Source organism: Narcine bancroftii, chromosome 8 (assembly GCF_036971445.1).
Source record: "Narcine bancroftii isolate sNarBan1 chromosome 8, sNarBan1.hap1, whole genome shotgun sequence".
Taxonomy (NCBI): Eukaryota; Metazoa; Chordata; class Chondrichthyes; order Torpediniformes; family Narcinidae; genus Narcine; species Narcine bancroftii.
The window spans coordinates 66,036,085-66,060,625 of NC_091476.1; the positions used below are offsets into that span (position 1 = coordinate 66,036,085).

The 24,541-nt window shown below is 44.7% G+C and overlaps 1 protein-coding gene across 2 annotated transcripts in view; it reads left to right on the forward strand.

Annotated features, from left to right (window-relative positions):
- prdx5 (peroxiredoxin 5) overlaps positions 1 to 24,541 on the forward strand; it is a 44,817-nt gene that overhangs the window by 8,064 nt on the left and 12,212 nt on the right. Inside the window, exon 1 of one of the 2 annotated variants that reach the window (XM_069893899.1) lies at positions 2,804 to 3,010. The exons of the other annotated variant lie outside the window; for it this stretch is intronic. Coding sequence (XP_069750000.1) covers positions 2,918 to 3,010 — 93 coding nt within the window. The 5' untranslated portion in view covers positions 2,804 to 2,917. Of the gene's footprint in view, positions 1 to 2,803; positions 3,011 to 24,541 lie in introns of those variants that run through there. 2 annotated transcript variants of the gene reach the window in all.

The window sequence follows — 24,541 nt, forward strand, 5'->3', positions numbered from 1 at the left end:
ATTTCACTGTCTCCTTTCACACAGATGTGATAAATTCTCACCTCATTCCCCGATTAACACCTTTTGTTGGCCTGGATCCCTCCCCCATGGTCTGAATTTGGAGGCATCCTGCCTTTTCTGAGTTTTCTGTGAGGAAGGGTTCAGACCTGAAACATCGGTGATATCTCTTTGTTTTCTATGGGTGCAGGAAAGACCGGCTGAGTTCTTGGTGTGTTTTGGTGTGTTTCTTAATGTTCATCAGTCTCACAGTTGGTGGGAAGAAGCCTGATTTTGACACCCCTGCCCCTCCTTCCTGAGGGTAGTGGGTCGAAGATACTGCACGCTGGATGTCAAGGATCTTCTATCATTCCTTGAGCCCTTTCTAGACAGCACAGCCATGGTTAGAGTCGGGGGTCAGCATGACCGGGGTTCAAATCTGGTGCTGCCTGTAAGGAGTTTGCATATTCTCCCTGTGTCTGCATGGGTTTCCACTGGGTGCTCCGGTTTCCTCCCGCCCTTCAAAACTGTGTGTCATGTCTCTGTGTTACTTGGGAGACTTATTAAATAACTTAGAGATGCAAGATTCAAATTACAGAAGAGACTTTACTTACTGATGCCTTCCACAATCTCAGGAAACTGTTCACACACACACACACACACACACACACACACACACACCCCACAGTGGGGCACTACAGTTACTACAGTGAGAAAAGTGTATTCTTAAATGGTTGCAAAATAATTCACATTATCCTGACGAGATAACAGGGTTTATTTGTCAATAGCCACTTTCATGTGGCCAGAATACCCCGACTGTAAAGCGCATATTCTACCCCAATGCAGCTGTTGGGTGGCCACCTGAAGGTGGAGAACCCGGCCAGGAGGAGCACTTATCTAATCCTCCTGTAGGTATAATCTCCGGCTCCAAGAATCCCCCCGTTGCACCTGAAAGCAGCATCGTGAATGCAGCCCAAGACACAATCCTTCTAAGATATTTAATATAAGATTTAATATCCTATTAAATATTGTTTCTCTCATCATCAGGTAGGTAACAATTTACCAACAGCATCTTATGCTTAGTTAGTGGCTTTAACGTTGCAAAGTGTATATTCGGTTTTTAAAAAACCCTACTTTGGGGCATTAGATTACATAACAAAAACTTGGTAAAAAATAGTGCATTTCTTTCAAAACTCAGAACCTTGACAGCTGAAGGCAGGGCTGCCAAAGTTGGCACAATTAAATGCTGTCATAAATAAGAGGTCAAAATTAAACATCTGAAGATATCTCAGAAGAGATGCAGGGCTTGGAGAAGGGAAGGGAACGCAGCAGTGACTCCGGCCACAGTCCGCGTGGTGCCCAGTGTTCGCTCGGACACGGCTCTCCTTCAGCAGGCATGTTCAGGTGACAGAAAGTCTCCACGGCCACCTGAATGTCCCAGTTGAACTCCCCCAGGCGCATCTGCCGGTGCATTATCTGCGTCCGAGCACCTGAAAGTGGCTTGTGACAATTGAGTGTAATCGGGGATCTTGTGGGCCATAAGGGTCTTTTACTGTTGCTGTGTGTTTAAATTTAAATGTCATCTACAGAGGAAAGGGAGATCCCCAGTGATCCTCTCACCCACTTTAATCATCAGGCTGGTAGCTTTGCCCTCCTCAACCTCCTGAGGACGTGTAGGCGCTGCTGCGCCTTCCTGATGAATGAGGAGGTGTTCTGGGTCCAGGAGAGGTCCAAGACAGGATAGATAATGAAATAGATGTAATTCAGATTTATTGTCAGAGTACATACATGACATCACATACAACCCAAGACTCTTTTTCCTGTGGGCCAGGCAGAATTACCACTCGTAGTGCAAAAAAAACTGTATTCAACGTGGACATGCAAACAGATAGCGAATGTAAACAAATCAACTGTGCACTACAGAGAGAACAAAAATCAATAAAGTGCACAAGTGCAAGTCCTTAAATGAGCCCCTGATTGAGTTTGTCGTTGAGGAGCCCGATGGTGGAAGGGGAGCAGCTGTCCCTGAACCTAATGGGTGCGAGCCTTGTAGCCCTGAGACCTCTTTCCTGACGGCAGCAGCAAGACCAGGGTGGGTGTGGATGCTCCACAACCGCCGCTGCCCTCTGATGGCAGCATTCCCTTCCCCCCCCCCCCCCCCCGTTTTCTGTGGTTAGGTGAACAAAACTGCACGCGGTACTCCAGATTTGGCCTTTGTTAAACTGTAGCCCCTGGGTCACCCTCCTGGGACCCAGGTGCAATCACCGGGGCAAAGGCGCTGGAAAATCCCCACACCCCCTCCCCCCCGAGCTTGCCCGGCGGCGACACGTGCACACAAGCGCCGATGTCACTGGAAGAAGCGGGCCTGCTCCGATCACTGGTGGCTGCCACCCAGATAAGTGGAACTGGGCTCCCCGACAACCTCTGAGGTAGGTTGGGTTCTGCCGGGGCTGACCTTTCTAACAGCCATGTAACAGGGGGGTGATTTGCCCGGTTAACCCCATTTTACATGGCGGTTTGAAAGGGCGTAATGTCTTACACAACTTTACCCTAACATCCTACACTCAAAAATTTGATCAAGGCCAAATGCCAAAAGCTCTCTTTTCAACCCTACCTACTTGGTGCAAACATTGCATAAGTCCCCCTTCCTCCCTTGTGTGTACAGTTTGGGAGGGATACAGCAGACAATATTTAATAGATTAGCACCATTCTGAGTCAGTCATTGTTTGTGGAGCCCTGCGCATGCTCTGTGCCAGTCACGGCGGCGGCGAGCACTGCGCATGCACCGGCTGCGGAGAGGGGAGGGTGCCGCCGTTTGTGCAATGCGCATGCCCCGTACCGGTCCCACAGGGGCCGGAGGGTCACGGCGAGGCGGGGCCGGTGGCCAGGGAGGGGCGGAGCGAGGCGGGCTCGGCCCGGTTGACGCGATAAGAGGGCGAGGATGATCCAGCTGGGTTGCCAGAAGCTCTGGGCGACGGCTCGTTACAGCTGCAGATACGTTCTCCGGACTGCAACCGCCGCGATGCCCGTCAAGGTGAGGCCCGGCGGGTGGATCAGGCCACCCCTGGCAACCCCCGGCCGCAGGGGGCTGTGGGCCACGGGGAGGGGGGGGGGGGTGGCGGCTCGGACAACTGGGGGGGCTCGGTCACGGGGGGGCGCTTGGGATCACTCAGGGGTGTTGTGTGTCACGGGAGGGGCTGTCAATCTTAGTGGAGGGTGAAAATCTCAGGAGGCTGTCAATCAGTGCAGAACAGAACTCCCGGACCCATGCATTGAGCCTCGTATTTTCCATATATTCTGTGCAAAAGACGACCCCCCTCTCAAATATTTGGCCCCAACCACCCACCCATCCAAACTCCAGACGTCCTGATTGCGGGATGCTCTCCTCGACTACCTGCCTGTCCAAGCTTCCGACGCCCCGACCTCATACCCTTGCCTCGGCTGCCCGCTCACTGGAGCTCCCGATGCCCCGAACGTGGACTTTACCGGCCGGCTCCGAGCTCCTGACGCCTTGAATGATGCCGGCACTTGGCGCGGTCAAAAGCAGTGAACGTGTCAAAGTCGATCGCCCCAAATTTGAGCTGAAAAATTTGAATCCCCAAAACTCGACTATTACACAAGTATGTATGGTGTTCTCCCCTGCCCTGTGGGACCGTGCTCCTCCCCTTGCCCCTCCTCCCCCCCCCCCCCCCCATTCAATTTGTCCGGGCACCTGCCGACATTTTGCTCGTAATTTGATGAAGAGCTCAGGCCCGAAATGTTTATCTTTGCTCTATAAAGTGCACTGTTTCTCTAGCCTTGTGTTTTTGGTGGGGGAGGGGGTGGTGGAAATGTTTTTTAATGTGGGAATTCGTAGCCAGGAACCACCTCCCCGCAACTGCACTCGATTGCTTTCACTTTGTTGCCATGTGCACAGGGACAATAGCGTTGCTTCGGTGCATAAAACATGCAGAAGATGAATTTAAAAGTAACGGGGGAAGGTGGGGAAATGACACCTTCACAGTTTGTTGTGGTGCAAAAGAAAACAGACTGAGAGATGTTTGGTGTGTGGGGACTTTGGGGTTAAAGGGTGTTGGAAGTATTTTCTGGGTTGCCTCGAGCTTGTGGAAACAAGCGGGGCTACTGTCTGAATCCCCTCCATCACTTCACTGCTGTTTTGCCTTTTGAGTGCTCTGACTGACTGTTCCTGTCTCTTCACTGATCGTTCCCCTCTGGCCACTGACGCTTTGGATCTAGGCGCACAGCACGTGAATAGCTGAGCCGGGGCCAGTGCCTCAGATCTGAAACGTCGTTTCTTTCATGAACTGCATCTGAATATTTTTTTTTAGCGTTTTAAGAAAAATTCGTTTAATTTCCTTTAAATTTACAGCGCGGTAACAGGCGCCCCCCCCCCCCCCGGTATGTTTCGTGGGGGTTTGTAACGGGCCCAGAAGCTCTCGCGGAGAACGCACAAACTCCCCACAGCGTGGGATTCGAACCTCTTTCCCCCAGGCCCCGATCACTGGCGCTGCAGCTGCGTGGCGGCCAACTTCGCCACGGTCGTTACGCCCTCTCGCCTCGGGTGGCTTCAGGATAAATGGGAGAGTGGGGAAGATTGAAGGGGTGGGCGGAAACCGGAGCCCCCAGTAAGGGGGGGGGGGGGGTGAATGAGAGAGAACGCTGGATTCGAATCCGGGCTACTGGTGCTCTCACATCATCGTGCTCACCATTCTACCCTTCATGGGGCCCCTTTTTCTCTCCTTATTGCACAGTCCGTAGTTTATATTTGTTCGCGTGTGCACGTTCAGTACAGTTTTTTTCTTTTGCACGACCAATAAGTGGTCATTCTGCCGTGCCCGCAGGAAAAAGAATCTCAAGGTTAGGAAAGGTAGCCATACATCACTGAGGTTTTGGGCTTCAGCCCTTTCTTCAAGGGATGGAAAAATGTCCGAACAAAAAGAGGTGGGGCGAAGGAGGTGGAGAAGGGGACAACGGCAATCAAGGAGAGGAGAGCAGGTCACCAGAAACTGGAAAAGTCGATGCTGATGTCACCCAGCTGGAAGCGGCCAGTCGGAAAATCAGGAGTTGTTCCTCCAATGTTGAGACTCTACAAAGCATTGGTGATACCTCACTTGGACGACTGTGTATGGTTTTGGCCCCTTTATTTGAGAAGGGATCTGCTGGAGTGGCAAGAAGGGTTCAGAGAAGATTTACTAGAACGATACCAGGAATGAAAGGGTTAGCATATGAGGAAAGTTTGACAACTCTTGGACTGTACTGTTGGAGTAGAATGATGAGTGGTGGGGGGGGGGGGGGGAAACCTCACTGAGGCATTTTGAATGCTGACAAGAGTAGATGTGGCAAGAATGTTTCCCATAGTATGAGAGTAAATTAATTTAAATTTTTTAATGGTAACAAGCCCTTTCAGGCCAGGAGCCCATGCCACCCAATTGACCTACAACCCCTGGTACGTTTTGGGGAGGTGAGGGTGGAAACTAGAGTGCCCCCCCCCCCCGGGGGAAAACTCCTGCAGACTTGGGGAGGACGTCGTTACAGAAACCGCGCCACTGGTTGCGCCCTCTCATCCAAAAGAAGGTGTCAATTTAAAACAGAGACACGGAAAAGTTTCTTCAGCCGGAGGGTCGCGATACCGTGGAACTTGTTGCCATGGAAACGGGGTCGTTGGATATATTTAAGGCAGAGATTGGCAGGTATTTGATTAGTCAGGACAGCAAGGGTTACAGGAGAGAAGGTCAGGATGTAATAGTTTAGCCCTGTAAAGGTACAAGAAATACAACCAAACCACAAAGTACAACACACAGAGAATTTATTAAGAGTCACACTAGCTGGAATGAGCAGTAGTTAGGGTTGGATAGATGAGGTCACCTCCCTAATACTGTTGAACCTCATTCAAAGTACAAGGTTACAGGGTATTCTTACAAGCTGAGGTGTTACAGTCAGTGTTGGTTCATTTCTAAAGGCAAGAAAAAAGTTATAATTGATTGGCTTTCTATATGTACATGACATAATTAAAAGATCTGGATTCATGGCATGAAATAATTAAAAGATATGGATTTGTGGCAGACATGATGACAGTAGTTCAAAAGGGTCCTTTAAGACAGTGCAGAACCATTAGCCTAGCTCTTGGCACATGTAAATGGTTGCTTCCTCAGCGATCTCCGTATTCATCATCTTCAACAGGGTTAGCTGAATTCCACATACTGAATCAAAGCCTTTGTAGACCCATACTTCTGCAGGCTTTTGATGTTTCCACATTCAGCTGGACAAGCTTGTAGTGCGCAGAGGACCAGGAGATGGCTTTGTGGATAGTTGTCTGGAATGTTGTTAGTTGCAGCTGACCTGTCTGGGTGGGGGTTCCAAAACCCATTTTTCAGTAAGTCACAGCAATCATTTAAAAGTCTACTCTATATTGTTTCAACTAATTATATTTATACTCAGCACATTCATGTCATGACGTTGTCAACCAATCCCACAGGGCAGTGGGTGGATGGATCAGCTCATGGTTAGAGTGCCGGAGCGGACTCGATGAGCCAGTGGGCTGACTTCTGTGAGTTATCCTAATTGTTCTGCAAAGCCAACTGGTTCACCAATGTCCTTCAAAGATGGAAACCTGGTGCACCCCCACTGTTAGATGGATTTAATGCTGTGTTTTACATCATTTTTTTGCTGCTTTATATAAAAAAAAATTTGAGATGGGTTTCTGGACACAAAAATACGTGTTTTGGGGTCCAATTTTTTGGGGACAGATTTGGGGGGTGGGGGGGGAGAGATTGACTTTCCACAGGTCCAACTGTTGTTTAAGGTGTTGGGACGTCATGAGTCCGGGGTGTCAGGAGCTCGAATTGGAGGGGGGGGCGGAGCAAGTGATCGTGGGATTGGGAGCTCAGATGGGTGGGTGGATGAGGCCCAAAAAAAGTCAACTATTACACCGTATCAACGATTACACATGTGATCTGGCAGGTGAGCAGGAATATTGTATTCAGATGAAATTTTTCACTCTTGTGTTGAATGTGAAGCTACTGAATGCTTGAATTCTGATAACGAGGATAATACTGGAGGCCAGCAGGTCCTGTTAGCGTGCTGTATGTCGAAATTTAAAGAAATCTCCCTGCAGCAAACTGTTTCAAATATCCCGACTATTCCTACAATAACATGTTACCTACAATAACAAGTCTGCTCTTGGCCTCATTAATCCATCAAGGTGCGACCAAGTGTAAACGTGAGGAACAACTTATCGTATACCCAGGACAGCCTCAAACCAACAGCATGAATGATGATTTTTCTAATTTTAGAAGACCCCCCAACTGCTTCCATTGTTTCCATCTTTCTACCTACTCCTGCATGTTCATCTTCTCCTCCCCCACTGCCTCTTCCTCGGTCCCCACCACCCTCCCCTCCCCGCGCTGGCTTCTCCCTCTGTTCCCACCACCACCACCCCCCCGCCGCCTGTCCCTCGGCCCCCCTCCTCTCCCTCTGCTCTCCCCCTCTTCTGTCGATCTCTCCTTCCCTCCCTGCTCTCCCTCCCTCTCTCCTTCCACCCTTCCTCACACTGTCTCTCCCTCCCTTCCTTCCCCCATAATCCCTCTCCTTAAATATGATGATTTTTAAAAAATCCAGAAATATGAAATAAAAACCAAATGCAGTGTATTTGTTGATGTTTTGGAATGATCGTGCCTCTCCACTCCCTGCCAAAACATGAAATAGTGGAATGTTTGTTCTCTTTTGTGATGCATGTTCTGGTAGTGTCCAGTTGTGGCCAATGTCGGACTCTGGCTTTACCTTACTCTTAATTTAGTCTATGTGGTCTGAGTCCAGCGTGTTCTTTGAATGAAGTGATAGGAGAAGGTATTCGGTTCAACAGTCAATTTATTACACAGCTCAAGAATAAAACTTAACAGAGCTCTAGTTCAGTCGTTAGTTCATAGGTCACCTGCACAGTGAGCTATTCCCCAAGACTGACCCCTATTGTCCAGTTGGCTCAGTTTATATAGATCAACATCATACAGAACAAAAGTTGGCTTCCTTTGCTAGATCTTTTTTCATAAGGGTTATCACAAGTCATCTCCTGTTTTGCAGATATCTGGGGTGTAGCACTCCCATCTTAATCCTCCAGGCCAGACCATCCTGTTGTTTTGATCAGAAATTAATTCATCCCCAGATATTTCTAATCACCATTCTGTTCCTGTCTGGCCAATTTCTGCTGTTCTCTTTAACACCTCCTCATGCCTTAATCTTCCTCCTAGACTGGTTTTCCATTCCCTTTGTTTCTTGCAGGCCATTCTTTGTTCTGGTCTGGCCTGTGTCTCCTGTGCTACTCACCACCTCCTTCAGTTTGAGCATTCCTCCTAAATCGTTTTATGCATTTCCTCTCCCTGTATTTTGAGAGCAGACAATTTTGCTCAGCCAACTTTGCTCCATGCTGTGATTGCCACTTAATCACATTCCTCTTTTTTCCTGACCCATGCAGTACATATAAACTTATTAATTAATCATTTCTTTCATAATGTTTTAACCCCTAGATTCCAACACCAAGGACAGGCAGAACTGAGTACTTGTAATATTCTGGGGTGGGGGGGAGAAACGCACGCTGGGGAAACCCAACGGATTAAGCAGCATTTTGGGTAGGAAAATGTTAGAAACAGAAGTACCTTTAAAGAAATTGCTCGAGACAAATATTGAGAACAAAGAACATTTATAACAGCAACAATGCAAAGTTGGGTGCTTTCCCCTTACCCTGGGAATACACACATACACTGGGGCTCACCCAACTTTTATACAGTAAATTTCAGTATCAGAATACCCTCCCCCTTACATTCTTCTGCCCCCTGGATGGGTTTGGCAGAGGCAATCCTTCCTGCCTACATGCAGTTTCAGTATACTTGGAGGACCAGGGGGTATCCTGTCGGTGTCTTCTTATGCCATTATTCCCATTGTCCTTATTCACAAGCTAGCCCTTGTCCCCATTCACACCTTCCCGACTCTCAGGCTACAGTCCCTTCATCTGCAGGGTTCGTTAATCTTGTCTAGGGTTTACTAGTTAAATATGCATACTTGAAAAATCTGTGTATGGCTTACTAATTATATATGTATAACTTGCTAATACTGCCTAAGGTCTTCTAATTATTTATGCAAGCCTTGCTAATTCTATCTGGGGCTTGGCCACCCTTATCTCATTCAGACTAACTCTACTTCTATTCTCAATTGTCTGTCCTTCTCTCCTTCATTCAGTGAACTTGCTGCTGTTGGAGATTCTTATCTCAGACAGTGTCAGCTTCCTGCCTTCTAATATCCATGTCTCATGTTGTTTGTACTGGCTTCATTCATTTACTTATGTATCAATTTTATTTTCTTCATTTCTTTTTTTTTAAATTTTTTTATTTTTCACACCATAAATCACATTAGCCATGATATACACTATTTCTTTTTCACACATATACAGTGACTTTTTCTCCCCCCCCCCCCCTTTCCTCCCAAACCACCCCCCCACCCCCCCCTCTCATCCATTTTAGGTATACAATCTAGGTTGCATTAAGCCAGTCAGACAATGTTGTCATTCAACAAAATTACACCAGAAATTCTACTGAGTCCATTCTTTTCTTTCCTTCTCCTTCCATCAACTTAGGTAATGTTTGTCCCCGGTAGGTTTTCGCTATTGTATTTAATGTAAGGCTCCTATACTTGTTCGAATATTTCAATATTATTTCTTAACCAATATGTTATTTTTTCTAATGGAATACATTTATTCATTTAAATTTGGTAGTTTCTTCCTTTTAATTTGGTTATGTATTCCATTAATATTTAAAGACATATAGTTCAGCGTAGCCCTTTTATATTTTGTTTATCTTCTCTTTCCGTTTTTCCATCATTACCTTTCCTCCTTTTCCATTTCTGTTTTCTTATTTTCAACTCTTTATAAGACAACATTCCTACAACATCTAACATTTTCCTTATTCTCCTATTTCTATCTTATTTATCCCCAATCTCCCCTTCACCTCCTGAGTTGTCCTTTATCCCTTGTCGGACAACCACATCTCCCCTCTCCATTTGGATTTGCGAATCCACTCGCAAGCGTCAACTGATTTTGCAGTGACCGCTATTTCCCCCCACCCCGCCTCCCCCAGAAAAGATTTCACTTTTCATATGTCACAAAGGTCCCTCTTTTAATTCCCTCCTTATTCTCTCTATTCCATTACCTTCCCTTATTAATTCTTGTCTATACTATCTATATTTTCCTCTAAGTACAGATACATTCACGTATGCACATTGTCTCTATTCACTCTTATACCTCTTTACCTGCATACATATCAATCGTGATCATTTTTACTCTCATTACCCGTCTTCATCCCTCAGTCTATTTTTGTCTTTACCCACATACATATCAGTCGTGATCATTTTAACTCTCATTACCCGTCTTCCTCCCTCAGTCTATTTTTGTAATTGTTCTGCAAATTTTCGTGCTTCTTCTGGATCCGAGAATAGTCTGTTTTGTTGTCCTGGAATAAATATTTTCAATACCGCTGGATGCTTTAGTATAAATTTATACCCTTTCTTCCATAAAATCGCCTTTGCTGTATTGAACTCTTTTCTCTTCTTTAGGAGTTCAAAACTTATATCTGGATAAATGAAGATTTTTTGCCCTTTATACTCCAGTGGTTTGTTGCCCTCTCTTACTTTTTCCATTGTCTTCTCCAGTACCTTTTCTCTTGTAGTATATCTTAGGAATTTTACTACAATAGATCTTGGTTTTTGTTGTGGTTGTGGTTTAGAGGCCAATACTCTATGTGCCCGTTCTATTTCCATTTCATGCTGTAGTTCTGGACATCCTAGGGTCTTAGGGACCCACTCTTTTATAAACTCCCTCATATTCTTGCCTTCTTCATCTTCCTTAAGGCCCACTATCTTTATGTTATTTCTTCTGTTATGGTTTTCCATTGTATCTATTTTTTGAGCTAGTAGTTCTTGTGTCTCTTTAGTTTTTTTATTAGATTTCTCCAATTTCTTTTTTAAGTCTTCTACCTCCATTTCTGCTGCTACTGCCCGCTCTTCCATCTTGTCCATTTTTTTTCCCATTTCTGTTAAGGTCATCTCCATTTTAATTATTTTCTCTTCTGTGTTGTTTATTCTTTTTCTTAAATCCTTAAATTCCTGTGTTTGCCATTCTTTAAATGACTCCATGTATCCTTTAATAAGAGCAAGTATATCCTTTACCTTGCCTATCTTTTCTTCTTCTATTTCACCATACTCTTCCTCTTCTTCTTCCTCTGGGTTGACCATCTGTTGTTTCTTTGTTGCCCTTTCCTCCTCTTCTTTCTTGTTTCTATTGTCTTCTGTGGTCTCTTCTTGCTGCAGGTGTTCTGCAGCTGTCGTTGCCGGCTGTGGAGATCGACTCCCCAGCTGGTCCCCCCTCCCGTCGGTGTGTTTTTTTTCATTCGCATCGCGCATGCGCGAAGTTTCGCGCATGCGCGGTTGCGCACTTTTGCTCGGCTCTGCGAGCCATTTTTGTAGTCCATTATTTACCGACCTGAGGGAGCGGGTTTCTCTCTCCGCAGCGGGCCTCTTCGGACAGGTAAGGCCTTCACCTTTTTCCTCCTTTGTCTTCTCTTCCTCTCTTCTTACCGTTGCTTTCGACTTTTCTTTTTTTGTCGCCATCTTCTTTCCACCTTTATACTCACTTTTCTGTAACTTTTATTTCTGTGCCTTTGTGTTTTCTCTTGTTTTTCCCGACTTTTCTGGAGAGGGCTGGAGTTCACCGTCCGGTCACTACTCCATCATGTGACCGGATCTTTTTCTTCATTTCTTCATGTTCATATTGCAATGTCAGTTTTTCTCATCTCTCACAATCCTCACTTTTCTTTTAGATCAGTATTACTGATCTCACACAATGATCAGTGTTACTGATCTCAGTGTTACTGGTCTCTCACAAAAAGAAGCATCAACCTTTCTGAGGCAGTCTCTCGACAACTCCCCCCCCCCTCCCCCCCCCCCCCCCCACAGATGCTGCTCCACCCTGCCAAGTTCCTCCAGCCCTTTCGAATTGCAGCCCCTTGCGTCTCCGAATATAATGAGCATGTGGTTTTTTTTTTAAATTTGCGCCTGCTGTCTTTTGGATTGCTATACTGCTTGACTGACTGGGCTGCGCGCAAAAGGAACTTTCTCGCTGTGGGAATGGGCCTGGGGATGGTGTTTCTTGAGCACTGTCTCTGGGATGTGATTGGAGAAGCAGGAATTAAAAAAAAAAAACCTCCCGTAACAAGTTCTTTCCGAGTTCCTGGAATTGGAACCCCTTTGCTTGTGCGCTTTTTTAAAAAAAAAAGAAGCACGTTCCTGTTTAAGTTGCTGATTCACCAGGATGTTGCAGAGACTGGAGGGCTTGCAGTGGTTCTCAATCTTTTTCTTTCTGCTCACATTACATAAGTGTTCCCTCTGCCATCGGTGCTCTGTGATTAGTGAGGGGTTGCTGAAGGAGGGATGTGAACGGGAAGGGAGGGTTGAGAATCACTGCTCTGGACTCTATTGTGACTGAAATATTTTGCATGTGATAAATTGTCATTGGCCCAATTCCTTTGGGAGTTCTGAAACGGTGCACATAATGAGTCAATGAGGGATGATTAAAATAGTGGTTCTCAACCTTTTCTTTCCACCCACATCCCACTTTAAGTAATCCTTCTGCCATCAGGGGTCTGTGATTAGTAAAGGATTGCTTAAGGTGGGATTTGGGTGGGAAGGGAAGGTTGAGAATCACTGCTCTAGACCCAATTGTTATTAAAATATTTTGCTTTCCAAAATGATGTCATCTTGGTGTATGACCAGGTAGAATGCATAAACATACCAATTTCTGTGCCCCATCTAAAACATGGGTCATGGGGTGAGGGCAGGTGGTCCGGGCGGCGCAGCACAATGTGGCGTGGGGGTGGAGAGCAGGGAGCCCTGCAGCAGCGAGAGCGTGATCTTCTAGGCGCCCGTGGTGGAGTCACGGCCCACCACCTCCAGCTCCGTCTGCTTGGGATTGTGGTTGGGGGCTGAGTGGCCACTGAGGCTGCTTCACTACGTCCGGGGCTGGTCCATCTGCTGGTTGATGAAGGGGTTGCAGCCGAAGCATGTTGATAAATATAAATGAATAAATTTATTATTAACTAATCTATTAATTACATCACTCTTTCTGTCCCAACAAATGTCAGACCAATAAAAAGGATCAATTCCAGTTCCCAAATATGGTTCCCATCTTTTGATTTATTAAAATCTAGTTTCAAAGATTCCTCCTGAAGTAGAAGAGGTTTCTTTGTAATCCCCTCATGAATCGCAATCTCCAATCCAGTAATCTGTGGCAAAATTTAATCTGGGCCCAGCATGCCTCTAAAAATGATCTCCGTGGAAGAGAGTAGAAGAACGTATATTGTGAAATCCCAAATTTATTTTTAATTTGATTAAACGACATAAATACCCCTTGCTTGCAAACATTTAATCCCACATTGAAACAATTTTCTAAATGTTTATCATCATACAGGATTGGTAAAAGTCTGCTCTGAGCAAGAGGCATTTTCAACGAGACTCATAATTAATTTCCTTTGTAACCATTAATTCCCAAATACTAATCATACTAACGATGCCTTATTATTCCCAACAAACATTTTTGAATTCCATTTATATATCATGTCTTCTGCTGCCTTTTCTCTAACTTTATGCAGCTCTATATTTCTCCATTAATATTTCCACTATTTAAAAAAAAAAGTGACAAATTTCAATTGGGCTGTCCAATAATATTTAAAATCTGGAAAGAAGAGGACAAGTTTTTGGAACAAATCCTAAAAATACGTTTACCTGAGCCTTTTCATTTTGGGAAATGTATATGATTGGGAATCCTAATTGAAGTTGTCAAAATATCAATTAAAATCTTTTTAAAGTCGCGGTGGCCAGGAAATGTATAGCGATTACATGGAAATCTGAATCCTGTCTTAAAACTGATTGCTGGAAGAGGGAGATGCAAAACTGTATTCCCTTAGAAAAGGCGACTTGGAGGGGGAGTCACATGATGGAGTAGTGGCCGGACGGTGAACTCCAGCCCTCTCCAGAAAAGTCGGAAAAAACAAAGGAAAACACAAAGGCACAAAAATAAAAATTAAAGAAAAGTGAGTATAAAGGTGGAAAGAAGATGGCGACGAAAAAAGAAAAATCGAAATCGACGGTAAGAAGAGAGGAAGAGAAGACAACGGAGGAAGAGAAGACAACGGAGGAAGAGAAGACAACGGAGGAAGAGAAGACAACGGAGGAAGAGAAGACAACGGAGGAAGAGAAGACAACGGAGGAAGAGAAGACAACGGAGGAAGAGAAGACAACGGAGGAAGAGAAGACAACGGAGGAAGAGAAGACAACGGAGGAAGAGAAGACAACGGAGGAAGAGAAGACAACGGAGGAAGAGAAGACAACGGAGGAAGAGAAGACAACGGAGGAAGAGAAGACAACGGAGGAAGAGAAGACAACGGAGGAAGAGAAGACAACGGAGGAAGAGAAGACAACGGAGGAAGAGAAGACAACGGAGGAAGAGAAGACAACGGAGGAAGAGAAGACAACGGAGGAAGAGAAGACAACGGAGGAAGAGAAGACAACGGAGGAAGAGAAGACAACGGAGGAAGAGAAGACAACGGAGGAAGAGAAGACAACGGAGGAAGAGAAGACAACGGAGGAAGAGAAGACAACGGAGGAAGAGAAGACAACGGAGGAAGAGAAGACAACGGAGGAAGAGAAGACAACGGAGGAAGAGAAGACAACGGAGGAAGAGAAGACAACGGAGGAAGAGAAGACAACGGAGGAAGAGAAGACAACGGAGGAAGAGAAGACAACGGAGGAAGAGAAGACAACGGAGGAAGAGAAGACAACGGAGGAAGAGAAGACAACGGAGGAAGAGAAGACAACGGAGGAAGAGAAGACAACGGAGGAAGAGAAGACAACGGAGGAAGAGAAGACAACGGAGGAAGAGAAGACAACGGAGGAAGAGAAGACAACGGAGGAAGAGAAGACAACGGAGGAAGAGAAGACAACGGAGGAAGAGAAGACAACGGAGGAAGAGAAGACAACGGAGGAAGAGAAGACAACGGAGGAAGAGAAGACAACGGAGGAAGAGAAGACAACGGAGGAAGAGAAGACAACGGAGGAAGAGAAGACAACGGAGGAAGAGAAGACAACGGAGGAAGAGAAGACAACGGAGGAAGAGAAGACAACGGAGGAAGAGAAGACAACGGAGGAAGAGAAGACAACGGAGGAAGAGAAGACAACGGAGGAAGAGAAGACAACGGAGGAAGAGAAGACAACGGAGGAAGAGAAGACAACGGAGGAAGAGAAGACAACGGAGGAAGAGAAGACAACGGAGGAAGAGAAGACAACGGAGGAAGAGAAGACAACGGAGGAAGAGAAGACAACGGAGGAAGAGAAGACAACGGAGGAAGAGAAGACAACGGAGGAAGAGAAGACAACGGAGGAAGAGAAGACAACGGAGGAAGAGAAGACAACGGAGGAAGAGAAGACAACGGAGGAAGAGAAGACAACGGAGGAAGAGAAGACAACGGAGGAAGAGAAGACAACGGAGGAAGAGAAGACAACGGAGGAAGAGAAGACAACGGAGGAAGAGAAGACAACGGAGGAAGAGAAGACAACGGAGGAAGAGAAGACAACGGAGGAAGAGAAGACAACGGAGGAAGAGAAGACAACGGAGGAAGAGAAGACAACGGAGGAAGAGAAGACAACGGAGGAAGAGAAGACAACGGAGGAAGAGAAGACAACGGAGGAAGAGAAGACAACGGAGGAAGAGAAGACAACGGAGGAAGAGAAGACAACGGAGGAAGAGAAGACAACGGAGGAAGAGAAGACAACGGAGGAAGAGAAGACAACGGAGGAAGAGAAGACAACGGAGGAAGAGAAGACAACGGAGGAAGAGAAGACAACGGAGGAAGAGAAGACAACGGAGGAAGAGAAGACAACGGAGGAAGAGAAGACAACGAAAACAAGAAAGAAGAGAAGAAAAGGGTAACAAAGAAACAACAGATGGCCAACCCAGAGGAAGAAGAAGAGGAAGAGTACAGTGAAATAGAAGAAGAAGGGAAAGGCAAGATAAAGGATATACTTTCTCTTATTAAAGAATACATGGAGTCATTTAAAGAATGGCAAGCGCAAGAATTTAATGATTTAAGAAGAAGAATAAACAATACTGAAGAGAAAATGAATAAAATAGATATGACCTTAACAGAAATGGGAAAGAGAATGGACAAGATGGAAGAGCGGGAAGCAGCAGTAGAAATGGAGGTAGAGGACTTAAAAAAAGAAATTAGAGGAATCTAATAAAAAAAGTTATAGAGACACAAGAACTGTTAGCTCAGAAAATAGATATAATGGAAAATTATAACAGAAGAAATAACATAAAGATAGTGGGCCTTAAGGAAGATGAAGAAGGCAAGAATATGAGAGAGTTTATAAAAGTAGCAGTTGCTTTAGACGCAGAGAAGGCCTTTGACAGAGTAGAATGGAATTATTTGTTCAAAGTATTGCAAAAATTCAGTTTACCGGGGAAGTATATTAATTGGATTAAGCATTATATAAGGGACCGTTAGCGAAAGTGACAGTAAATGGACATGTAACAAAGCAATTTAACTTAAGCAGGTCACCTTTATTGTTTGCGTTAGCTATAGAACCACTAGCAGAATTGATAAGAACAGAAAATAATATGAAAAGAATAAATATAAAAGACAAGGAATATAAAATCAGTTTATTTGCGGATGATGTTATAGTGTACTTAACAGAACCAGAACTATCAATAAAAGAATTATATAAGAAATTGAAGGAATATGGAGAAGTGTCGGGTTACAAGATAAACGTAAATAAAAGTGAAGCAATGCCTATGAATAATGCGGATTTCTCAAAATTTAAGAAGGAATCACCATTTAGATGGCAAATGCAAGCAATAAGATACCTAGGTGTACAAATAAACAAAAATCTCGGCCAACTATATAAACTCAATTATTATCCACTAATCAAAAAATTACAGGACGATTTAGAGCATTGGAAAGATTTACCACTAACAATAATAGGAAGGATAAACTGTATTAAAATGAACATTTTTCCAAGGATATTATACTTATTTCAGGCATTGCCAATACAACTGACAGAGAAATTCTTCAAGGAGTTAAAGAAAATAATAAGGAAATTTTTATGGATAGGGGGGAAACCGAGGATAGCACTAGGTAAATTAACAGAATGGTATAAACAAGGAGGCTTACAACTGCCAAACTTTAAAAATTATTATAGAGCCGCACAATTAAGATACCTATCAGATTTTTATCAAACAAGGGAAAAGCCAGATTGGATGAGATTAGAATTAGATAAAATAGGGGAAAAGATACCTGAACACATATTATATAAATGGGATGAAAAATTGGTACAACATAGAAGTTCTCCAGTATTACATCATCTCCTCAATATTTGGAAGAAGATTCATGTAGAAAGAAATAAAACAAATTATCAATTACCAAAACTAATATTGACGCAAAACAAGTTACTCCCTTTTACAATAGATAACCTTTCCTTTAGAGAATGGGGGAAAAAAAAGGGATTAAAAGAATAGAAAATTGTTTTTCAGGAAATAGATTCTTATCGTTTGAACAAATGAAAGATAAGTACAATATAACTCAAGATACAGCGCTGGCATATTACCAATTGAGATCCTACTTGAAGGATAAATTAGGAAGCAGTTTGAGTTTGTCAGAGGGAAGTAACCTTGAATATGTGATTACAGATACAATGATAATCAAAAGATTTATAACAAATATGTATATTAAACTGCAAGAAAAGGAGAATGAGGAAACAAATGGTAAAACTAAACAAAAATGGGAACAAGATTTAAATATAAAGATAAAAAAGGAAACATGGGAGAAATTATGTTCTGGAATGATGAGAAATACAATAAATACGAGGCTACGTATGATACAAAATAACTGGATACACAGACTATATATTACACCTCAAAAGTTAAATAAATGGGACCCAACAGTATCTGATAGATGTTTTCGATGTAAAAAAAGAAATGGGAACAACAATTCATGCATTCTGGACATGTGAGAAAGTAAATAAATTTTGGGAAGATCTAAATCAAATATTAAATAAAATAACAGAAAACAATATACCAAAGAATCCAGAGATCTTCCTCCTAAGTAACATAAAAAACAAAGAATTTGGAATTGATTTGGAGGATGCACAAAAAAGATTTGTTAAGATAGCTCTAGCCGTAGCAAAAAAATATATTATGTCAACCTGGAAATTGGAAGATAATTTGAAAATACAACAATGGTATATAGAAATGAATAAATGTATTCCATTAGAAAAAATAACATATAGTTTAAGAAATAATATTGAAATATTTGAACAAATATGGGAGCCTTACATTAAATACAATCGCGAAAACCTACCGGGGACAACCATTACCTAAGTTAACGGAAGGAAAAGGAAATGAAAAGAATGGACTCAGTAGAATTTCTGGTGTATTTTTATTGAATGACAATATTGTCTGACTGGTTTAATGTATCCAAGATTTTATACCTTAAATGGATGGGACGGGGGAGGTAGGGAGGGTGGGATGGGAGGAGGGAGGGGGGGGATAAAATGGCGCTGTATATGTGTGAAAAGGAAAAAGTGTGTACCATGGTTAATGTGATTTATTGTGTGAAAAATAAATAAAAAATAAATAAATAAATAAATAAATAGAAATTGTGCACAAAAAAAAGGCGACTTGTAATATTAGAAATGGTTATGATACATATTCAAAAGTATGGAAACCATATTTAGATATTATGGGTTTGGGTATGTAATGTCTTCGTTTCTATAGCCCACCACCACTTATTTAATCTTAATGGTTAAACCTTATCATGTTGGTTTAATTCTACTAGTTTGTTAATGTCTTTTTTTTTGGTAGGTTGGGGGTGGGGTACGTTATCACAGTAGCTTTGCACATGTATCCTTTTTTTCTTTTACACTTTTATTCTGTTTTGATGAAGTATTGTTTGGATATGATTCTATACAAAACTGTAAATAAAAGTTTTTAAAATTTTGCCTGAAAAAAATGATCCTCAGCCCATTTCCTTTGGGAGCTCTGAAACCCTGCACATAAGTCCACGAGGGATGATTTTCACACTTTTTCTTTCCACTCACATCCCACCTGAAGGAATCCCTGACTAATCACAGTGCACCGATGGCATAGGGATTCCTTAAAGTGGGATGTGAGTGGAAAGAAAAAGATTGAGAACCACTGAGTTGTAGGAAGAGGTTGGACAGACTAGGTCTTTAAGTTTCAGCCATCATGCAGAAGGACTTGGGAGTGCTTGTGCATGAATCGCAGAAAGTTGGGTTGCAGGTTATTAAGAAGGCCAATGGAATGTTGACCTTCATCGCTAGAGGAATTGAATTCAAGAGCAGGGAGGTCATGCTGCAACTGTACAAGGTCCTGCCAAGGCTGCTCCTGGAGCAGTGTGTGCAGTTCTGGTCTCCATACCTGAGGAAGGATGAACTGGCCGCCCAGAGGAGGTACACTAGGTTGACCCGGAGATGAGGGGATTGACCTACGAGGAGAGACTAAATTGTCCGGGATTATAGTCACTCGAATTCAGAAGAATGAGAGGAGATTTTCTAGAAACATAAAATTACAAAAGGAAGAGATGAGATAGAAAATTGTTTTCACTGGGAGGTGAGACCAGAACTAGGGTACATGTCCTCAAGATTTAGGGGAGCAGATTTAAGACTGAGATGAGGAAAAACTGTTTATTCCCAGAGAGTCGTGAATCTGTGGAATTCTCCGTCCGGGGAAGTAGATGAGGCAACTTCATTAAACAGATTTAAGGTTCAGTTGGATAGATTTTTACATAAAAAAGGAATTAAAGGATATGGGGGGAAAGGCAGGTCGGTGGAGTTTGAGTCAATGATCAGATCAGCTGTGGTCTTATTGAAAGACGGAGCAGACTCGACGGGCCGGATGACCGACTCCCGCTCCTATTTCTTGTGTTCTTATGAGTACATGCATGACATCACATACAACTCAGATTTTTTTTCCCCATGGGAGCAGCAGAGTTACCGTTTATTCGTAGAGCATGGGGGCAACATGATTGGGAGGAGCGGCACGGTTGGCATTGTGGTTAGCGCAACGCCTTTACAGTGGCAGCAACTGGGACAGGGGTTTGAAACCAGTGCTATCCGCAAGGAGTTTGTGTACATTCTCCCCATGTCCCTGTGGGTTTCCTCCCTCCGTTTAAAACATTCTGAAGGTTCTAGGTCAATGGGGTGTAAATTGGGTGGTGCAGACTCGTGCTGTTCTCTGACGGCAGTGCTTTCTTTAGATGCACTCAGTAGTGAGGAGTGTTTTTACCAGTGATGTCCTGGGCTGTGCACACTACGTTTTGCAGGGCTTTGCGCTCAGGGGTGCGATGAAGCCGGTCAGCATACTTTCCACCATAAAAATTTGCCGGGGTCTCAGGTGTTGTACCAAACCTCCGTAAACCCCTGAGGAAGCAGAGGTGCTGAAGGGCTTTCTTCACGACGCCATTAGTGTGTTGGGTCCAGGAAACATCCTCCGATTATAGTGACACCCAAGAACGTAAATGTTCTCCCCCTCATATCCCCCAAAGATCACTGGATCGTCCACCTCTGGATTTCCTTTCCGGACATTGCCAAGGCTTCTAAAGTCAGGCTGATGGCCAACACATACTCTACTGGAGGAACTCAGTGGGCCAAGTAGCATCTGGGGGTGGGGGGGGAGAGAGGAAAGGAAGAATGGCTTGATGTTTTGGGGCTGAGCTCATTATCAGGGGCTGAGTGCAGAGGACAGGACAGGGTGGTGGGGAGGGGTGAGCCCAGGAGAGGTGATTGGCTGGGAGACAGGCATGAGAAAGGATTATTGGTCAGCATGCTATTGGGCTGTTGATTGCCTGGTCCAGGTAGAATATAAGGTGATGTTCCTTTAGTTTAACGTTGGGCCTCACGCTGGCAGTGGAGAAGGCCTGGAACTTTCCAATTGGGGCCTCCCCTCTACCCCCCCCATATAATCTCTCCTACTCTCCATATCCCCCCCCACCTCTGACATCTCCAACCTCCCATTTTGCCCCTCTGACCTCCCCAATCTCTGCCCTCTGACCTCTCATACCCCATACCTCCCCCTCTGACCTCCACAACCCTGCCCCCAACCACCTCAACCCTCCACCTTGCCTCTGACCTCCCTAACCCATCCTCCATCTCCCCCCACAGCACCCTCCGCCATACCAAGTCACGCTCTGACCCCTGTGTTTGGTCTTTAGCATCCCCTCTGACCTCCTTCCCCCGCTCCCCAAGACAGCACTCCATCCTCAGTGGAGGTAACACCTCAATGAGCTCCGTGCACACCGTGATGCCAAACTCTTCCGTCATCTCTGTCCCTGGGCCGACTTCCATGACTGACTCTCCACCCCCTCCCCCTTTTAGCCTTTGTCCTGGCCAGCTGCCTGCTCTGGATCTTTTTTATTTCCATCTGTCGCCGAGACATCAATGATCTCAAGTTCACCACCCCCCTCTCATACTCCAACCTCACCCCACCCCCGAACACTTTTTAAAGGTTTGGGCGCTGCCGACATCTTACTCGTACCTTGATGCAGGGCTTAAGCCTGAAACGTTGGTTGTGTATCTTTGCTACATAAAGTATACGGTGTCTGACCTGCTGAGTTTCTCCAGTGTTGTGTTTATACAGACAGATGAGTGTTGGAATGAGGGGTGGATGGGGGTGAGTAGAAGAGTCGAGGGCTACAAGTTCTGGCATCTGAAAGAGAAAGTGGCAATTTAATTTTTGAGATGCAGCACAGACACTGACCCCTTCCAGACCACTAGCCCGCGCCTCCAAAATACACACCCAGCACATCTTTGGAAGGGTGTTTTTCTGGTTGGTGAGTGGGGTGTTTCAGGGGTCGGTGGTAAGTCTGCAACTGTTCTCGACATGCATTAATGATCTGGCAGAGGGAAACCGAGCACGGCGTATCTAAGTTTGCTGAAATTGAGTGGAAAAACTAATTGTGGAGAGATATGGATAGGTTAAGTGAGTAGGCAAGGGTCTGGTAGATGGAGTCCAATGTTGGCAAATGTGAGGTTATCCACCTTGGAAGGAAAAATGGAAGATCAGAATATTATTTAATGGCAAGCGATTGCAGCTAGCTGCCGTGCGGAAGGACCTGGGAGGGCTTGTGCATGCAAGTTGATTTGCAGGACAGTCGAGAAGGGAAATGGAATGTTGGCCGTCATTGCCTGGCAAAGGTGGCATGCTTTGGATCTTGGGCAGTTCCTTTACACCGCCGCACTGTGCTCTCACCATCACTCTGATGCAGATTAATTTTGGTCTCATCTGCCCACAGGATGATTTTCTTTCCAGAATTCTGCTTGTGAGCCTATCCAAATGTGAGATAGGGTCTTAAAGGACCCTAACGTATCCGCCTCCATGCACCCACCACTTTCTGCATTTAAAAAAAACACCCCTGATATTTCCCAGCACTTAAGCCAGTGTTCTCTTGTGGCAACCATTTCAGCCCCTGGGGAAAAGCCTCTGATCATCTACACCATCAATGCCTTGTGTAGATCAACCCCCAATATGTCTAAATTAATTTTTTGAAAAAAAGATACATAACCGACGTTTCGAACTTGAAACCTTCACCAAGGTTCATGTCTCATGTAAAAGGCCAGCTTGCATTTACTCCGTCTGTACCCCTCATGATTATGTACGCAGAGAAGGGGGAGACATTTCAGGGTGTGGTGTTTCTAGGAAAAGGCAAGATCTCAAGGCTAGAGGAGCAGAATTTAGTCTGCTCCAACAATCCAATCAAGACAAATGCATTTTTCCTCTCAATCCCATTCTCCTTCCTTCTCCCCGTGACCTTTGATACCCTCACCGAATTATTAGTTCAGATATACATCACGGTAACAGGCCATTTTGGCCCGTGAGTCTGCGCCGCCCAATTTACAGCCCATTAACCTACACCACCCGGTACCATTTTGAACAGTGGGAGAAAACCCATGCAGACATGGGGAGAATGTACAAACTCCTTACAGACAGTGCAGGTCCTCTGTGAGGCCCTGAAATGAGGAGAGGGGGTGCTGTATAAAAAGTGCATAATTTCTACATGGTCAAACCGAAATGTTTACAAATACCTTTGAATGAAATCTGGAAAGCGCATTTTAATTACGTGAATTGTTTGATTACAAATTTAATGGAGTGCAGGGGCAAATAAAGGGAGAAAAAGTGTCTTTGTCCCAAATATTATGGAGGGCGCTGTAAATTCATGCTCTCAGCGCACCATGGCCAAACTTTGTTTTAGTTTGTGCACTCCCTGAGGGGTTGGTAGGGAGATTGCATTTCTGAACCATAGCATAATGAATTGGCTCTCCTGGTTCACTCCCAGTCAATATTTAATCAGCGAAAGGAAGGGTTTAATTCTGACCTTCCAAGTTGCCGAGATGGGAGGCCCGTCGAGAGATTGCACTGAGCAAACATTCTGGCACGGCTTCTGGGTGAGAAAAGTTGGTCAACCGATGGAAATTGCCCAAGGTCACATCAGCCACATCCCTTCTCTCAGTTCTTTCACGGCAGCAGGTGGAGAAGGGAGCTCCTGTCAACACGGCAGGAATTCCCACTGCTTGCACTAACTGGAACCAAACCTCCTCCTCTCTGCCTTGTACTTGGGACTCTCATTTCCCCTCAATCTGCTGAGTTGTGTAACAGGCTCTGTGGCTGTTGCCGACACCAAGGGAAGGTGCTGGGAGATATCAGGGGTGTTTTTTTTTAATGCAGAAAGTGGTGGAGGCAGATATGTTAGGGTCCTTTAAGAGACTTTTGGATAGGTACATGGAAAAATAGAAGGGCATGGGTAAGCCAGGGACCTGTTAGGCACAACTTAGTTTTCTATGTTTCTATACAGCCCGGTAGCAGGCCATTTCAGCCCATGGGTCCATGCTGCCCAATTAACTTACAACCCCCAGTACGTTTCGAACGGTGGGAGGAAACCGGAGCCCGCTGGGGAAAACCCACGCAGACACGAGAACGTACAAAGTCCTTAACAAGCAGTGCCAGATTCGGACCCCGGTCCCGATCGCTGGTACTTTCTCCTTGCTCTACAAAGTACACCATTTGTTATTGAGATTTCCTTCAACCACGAGGTCTGCAGACTTTTCGTCTTTTACTTCCAAGGACTAGAGGATGTGAGTTGAGGGTGAAAGGTGAGATGTTTAAGGGGGACATTCAGAAGGGCACTTCTTCACAGAGTGGTGGGAGTGTGGAACGAGCTGGTGAATGGGCTCAATTTTGACATCTAAGAAGAATTTGGGTAAGTAAATTTTAAAAATGTAGACATACAGCACGGTTACAGGCCCACAAGTCCATGCTACCCAATTTACACCAAATCAACCTACAACCCCCGGCTCATTTCGAACGGTGGAAGGAAACCCACACAGCTACAGGGAGGACGGACAAACCCCTTACAGACAATGCAGGATTTGAATTCCGATCACTGGTGCTGTAAAGGCCACA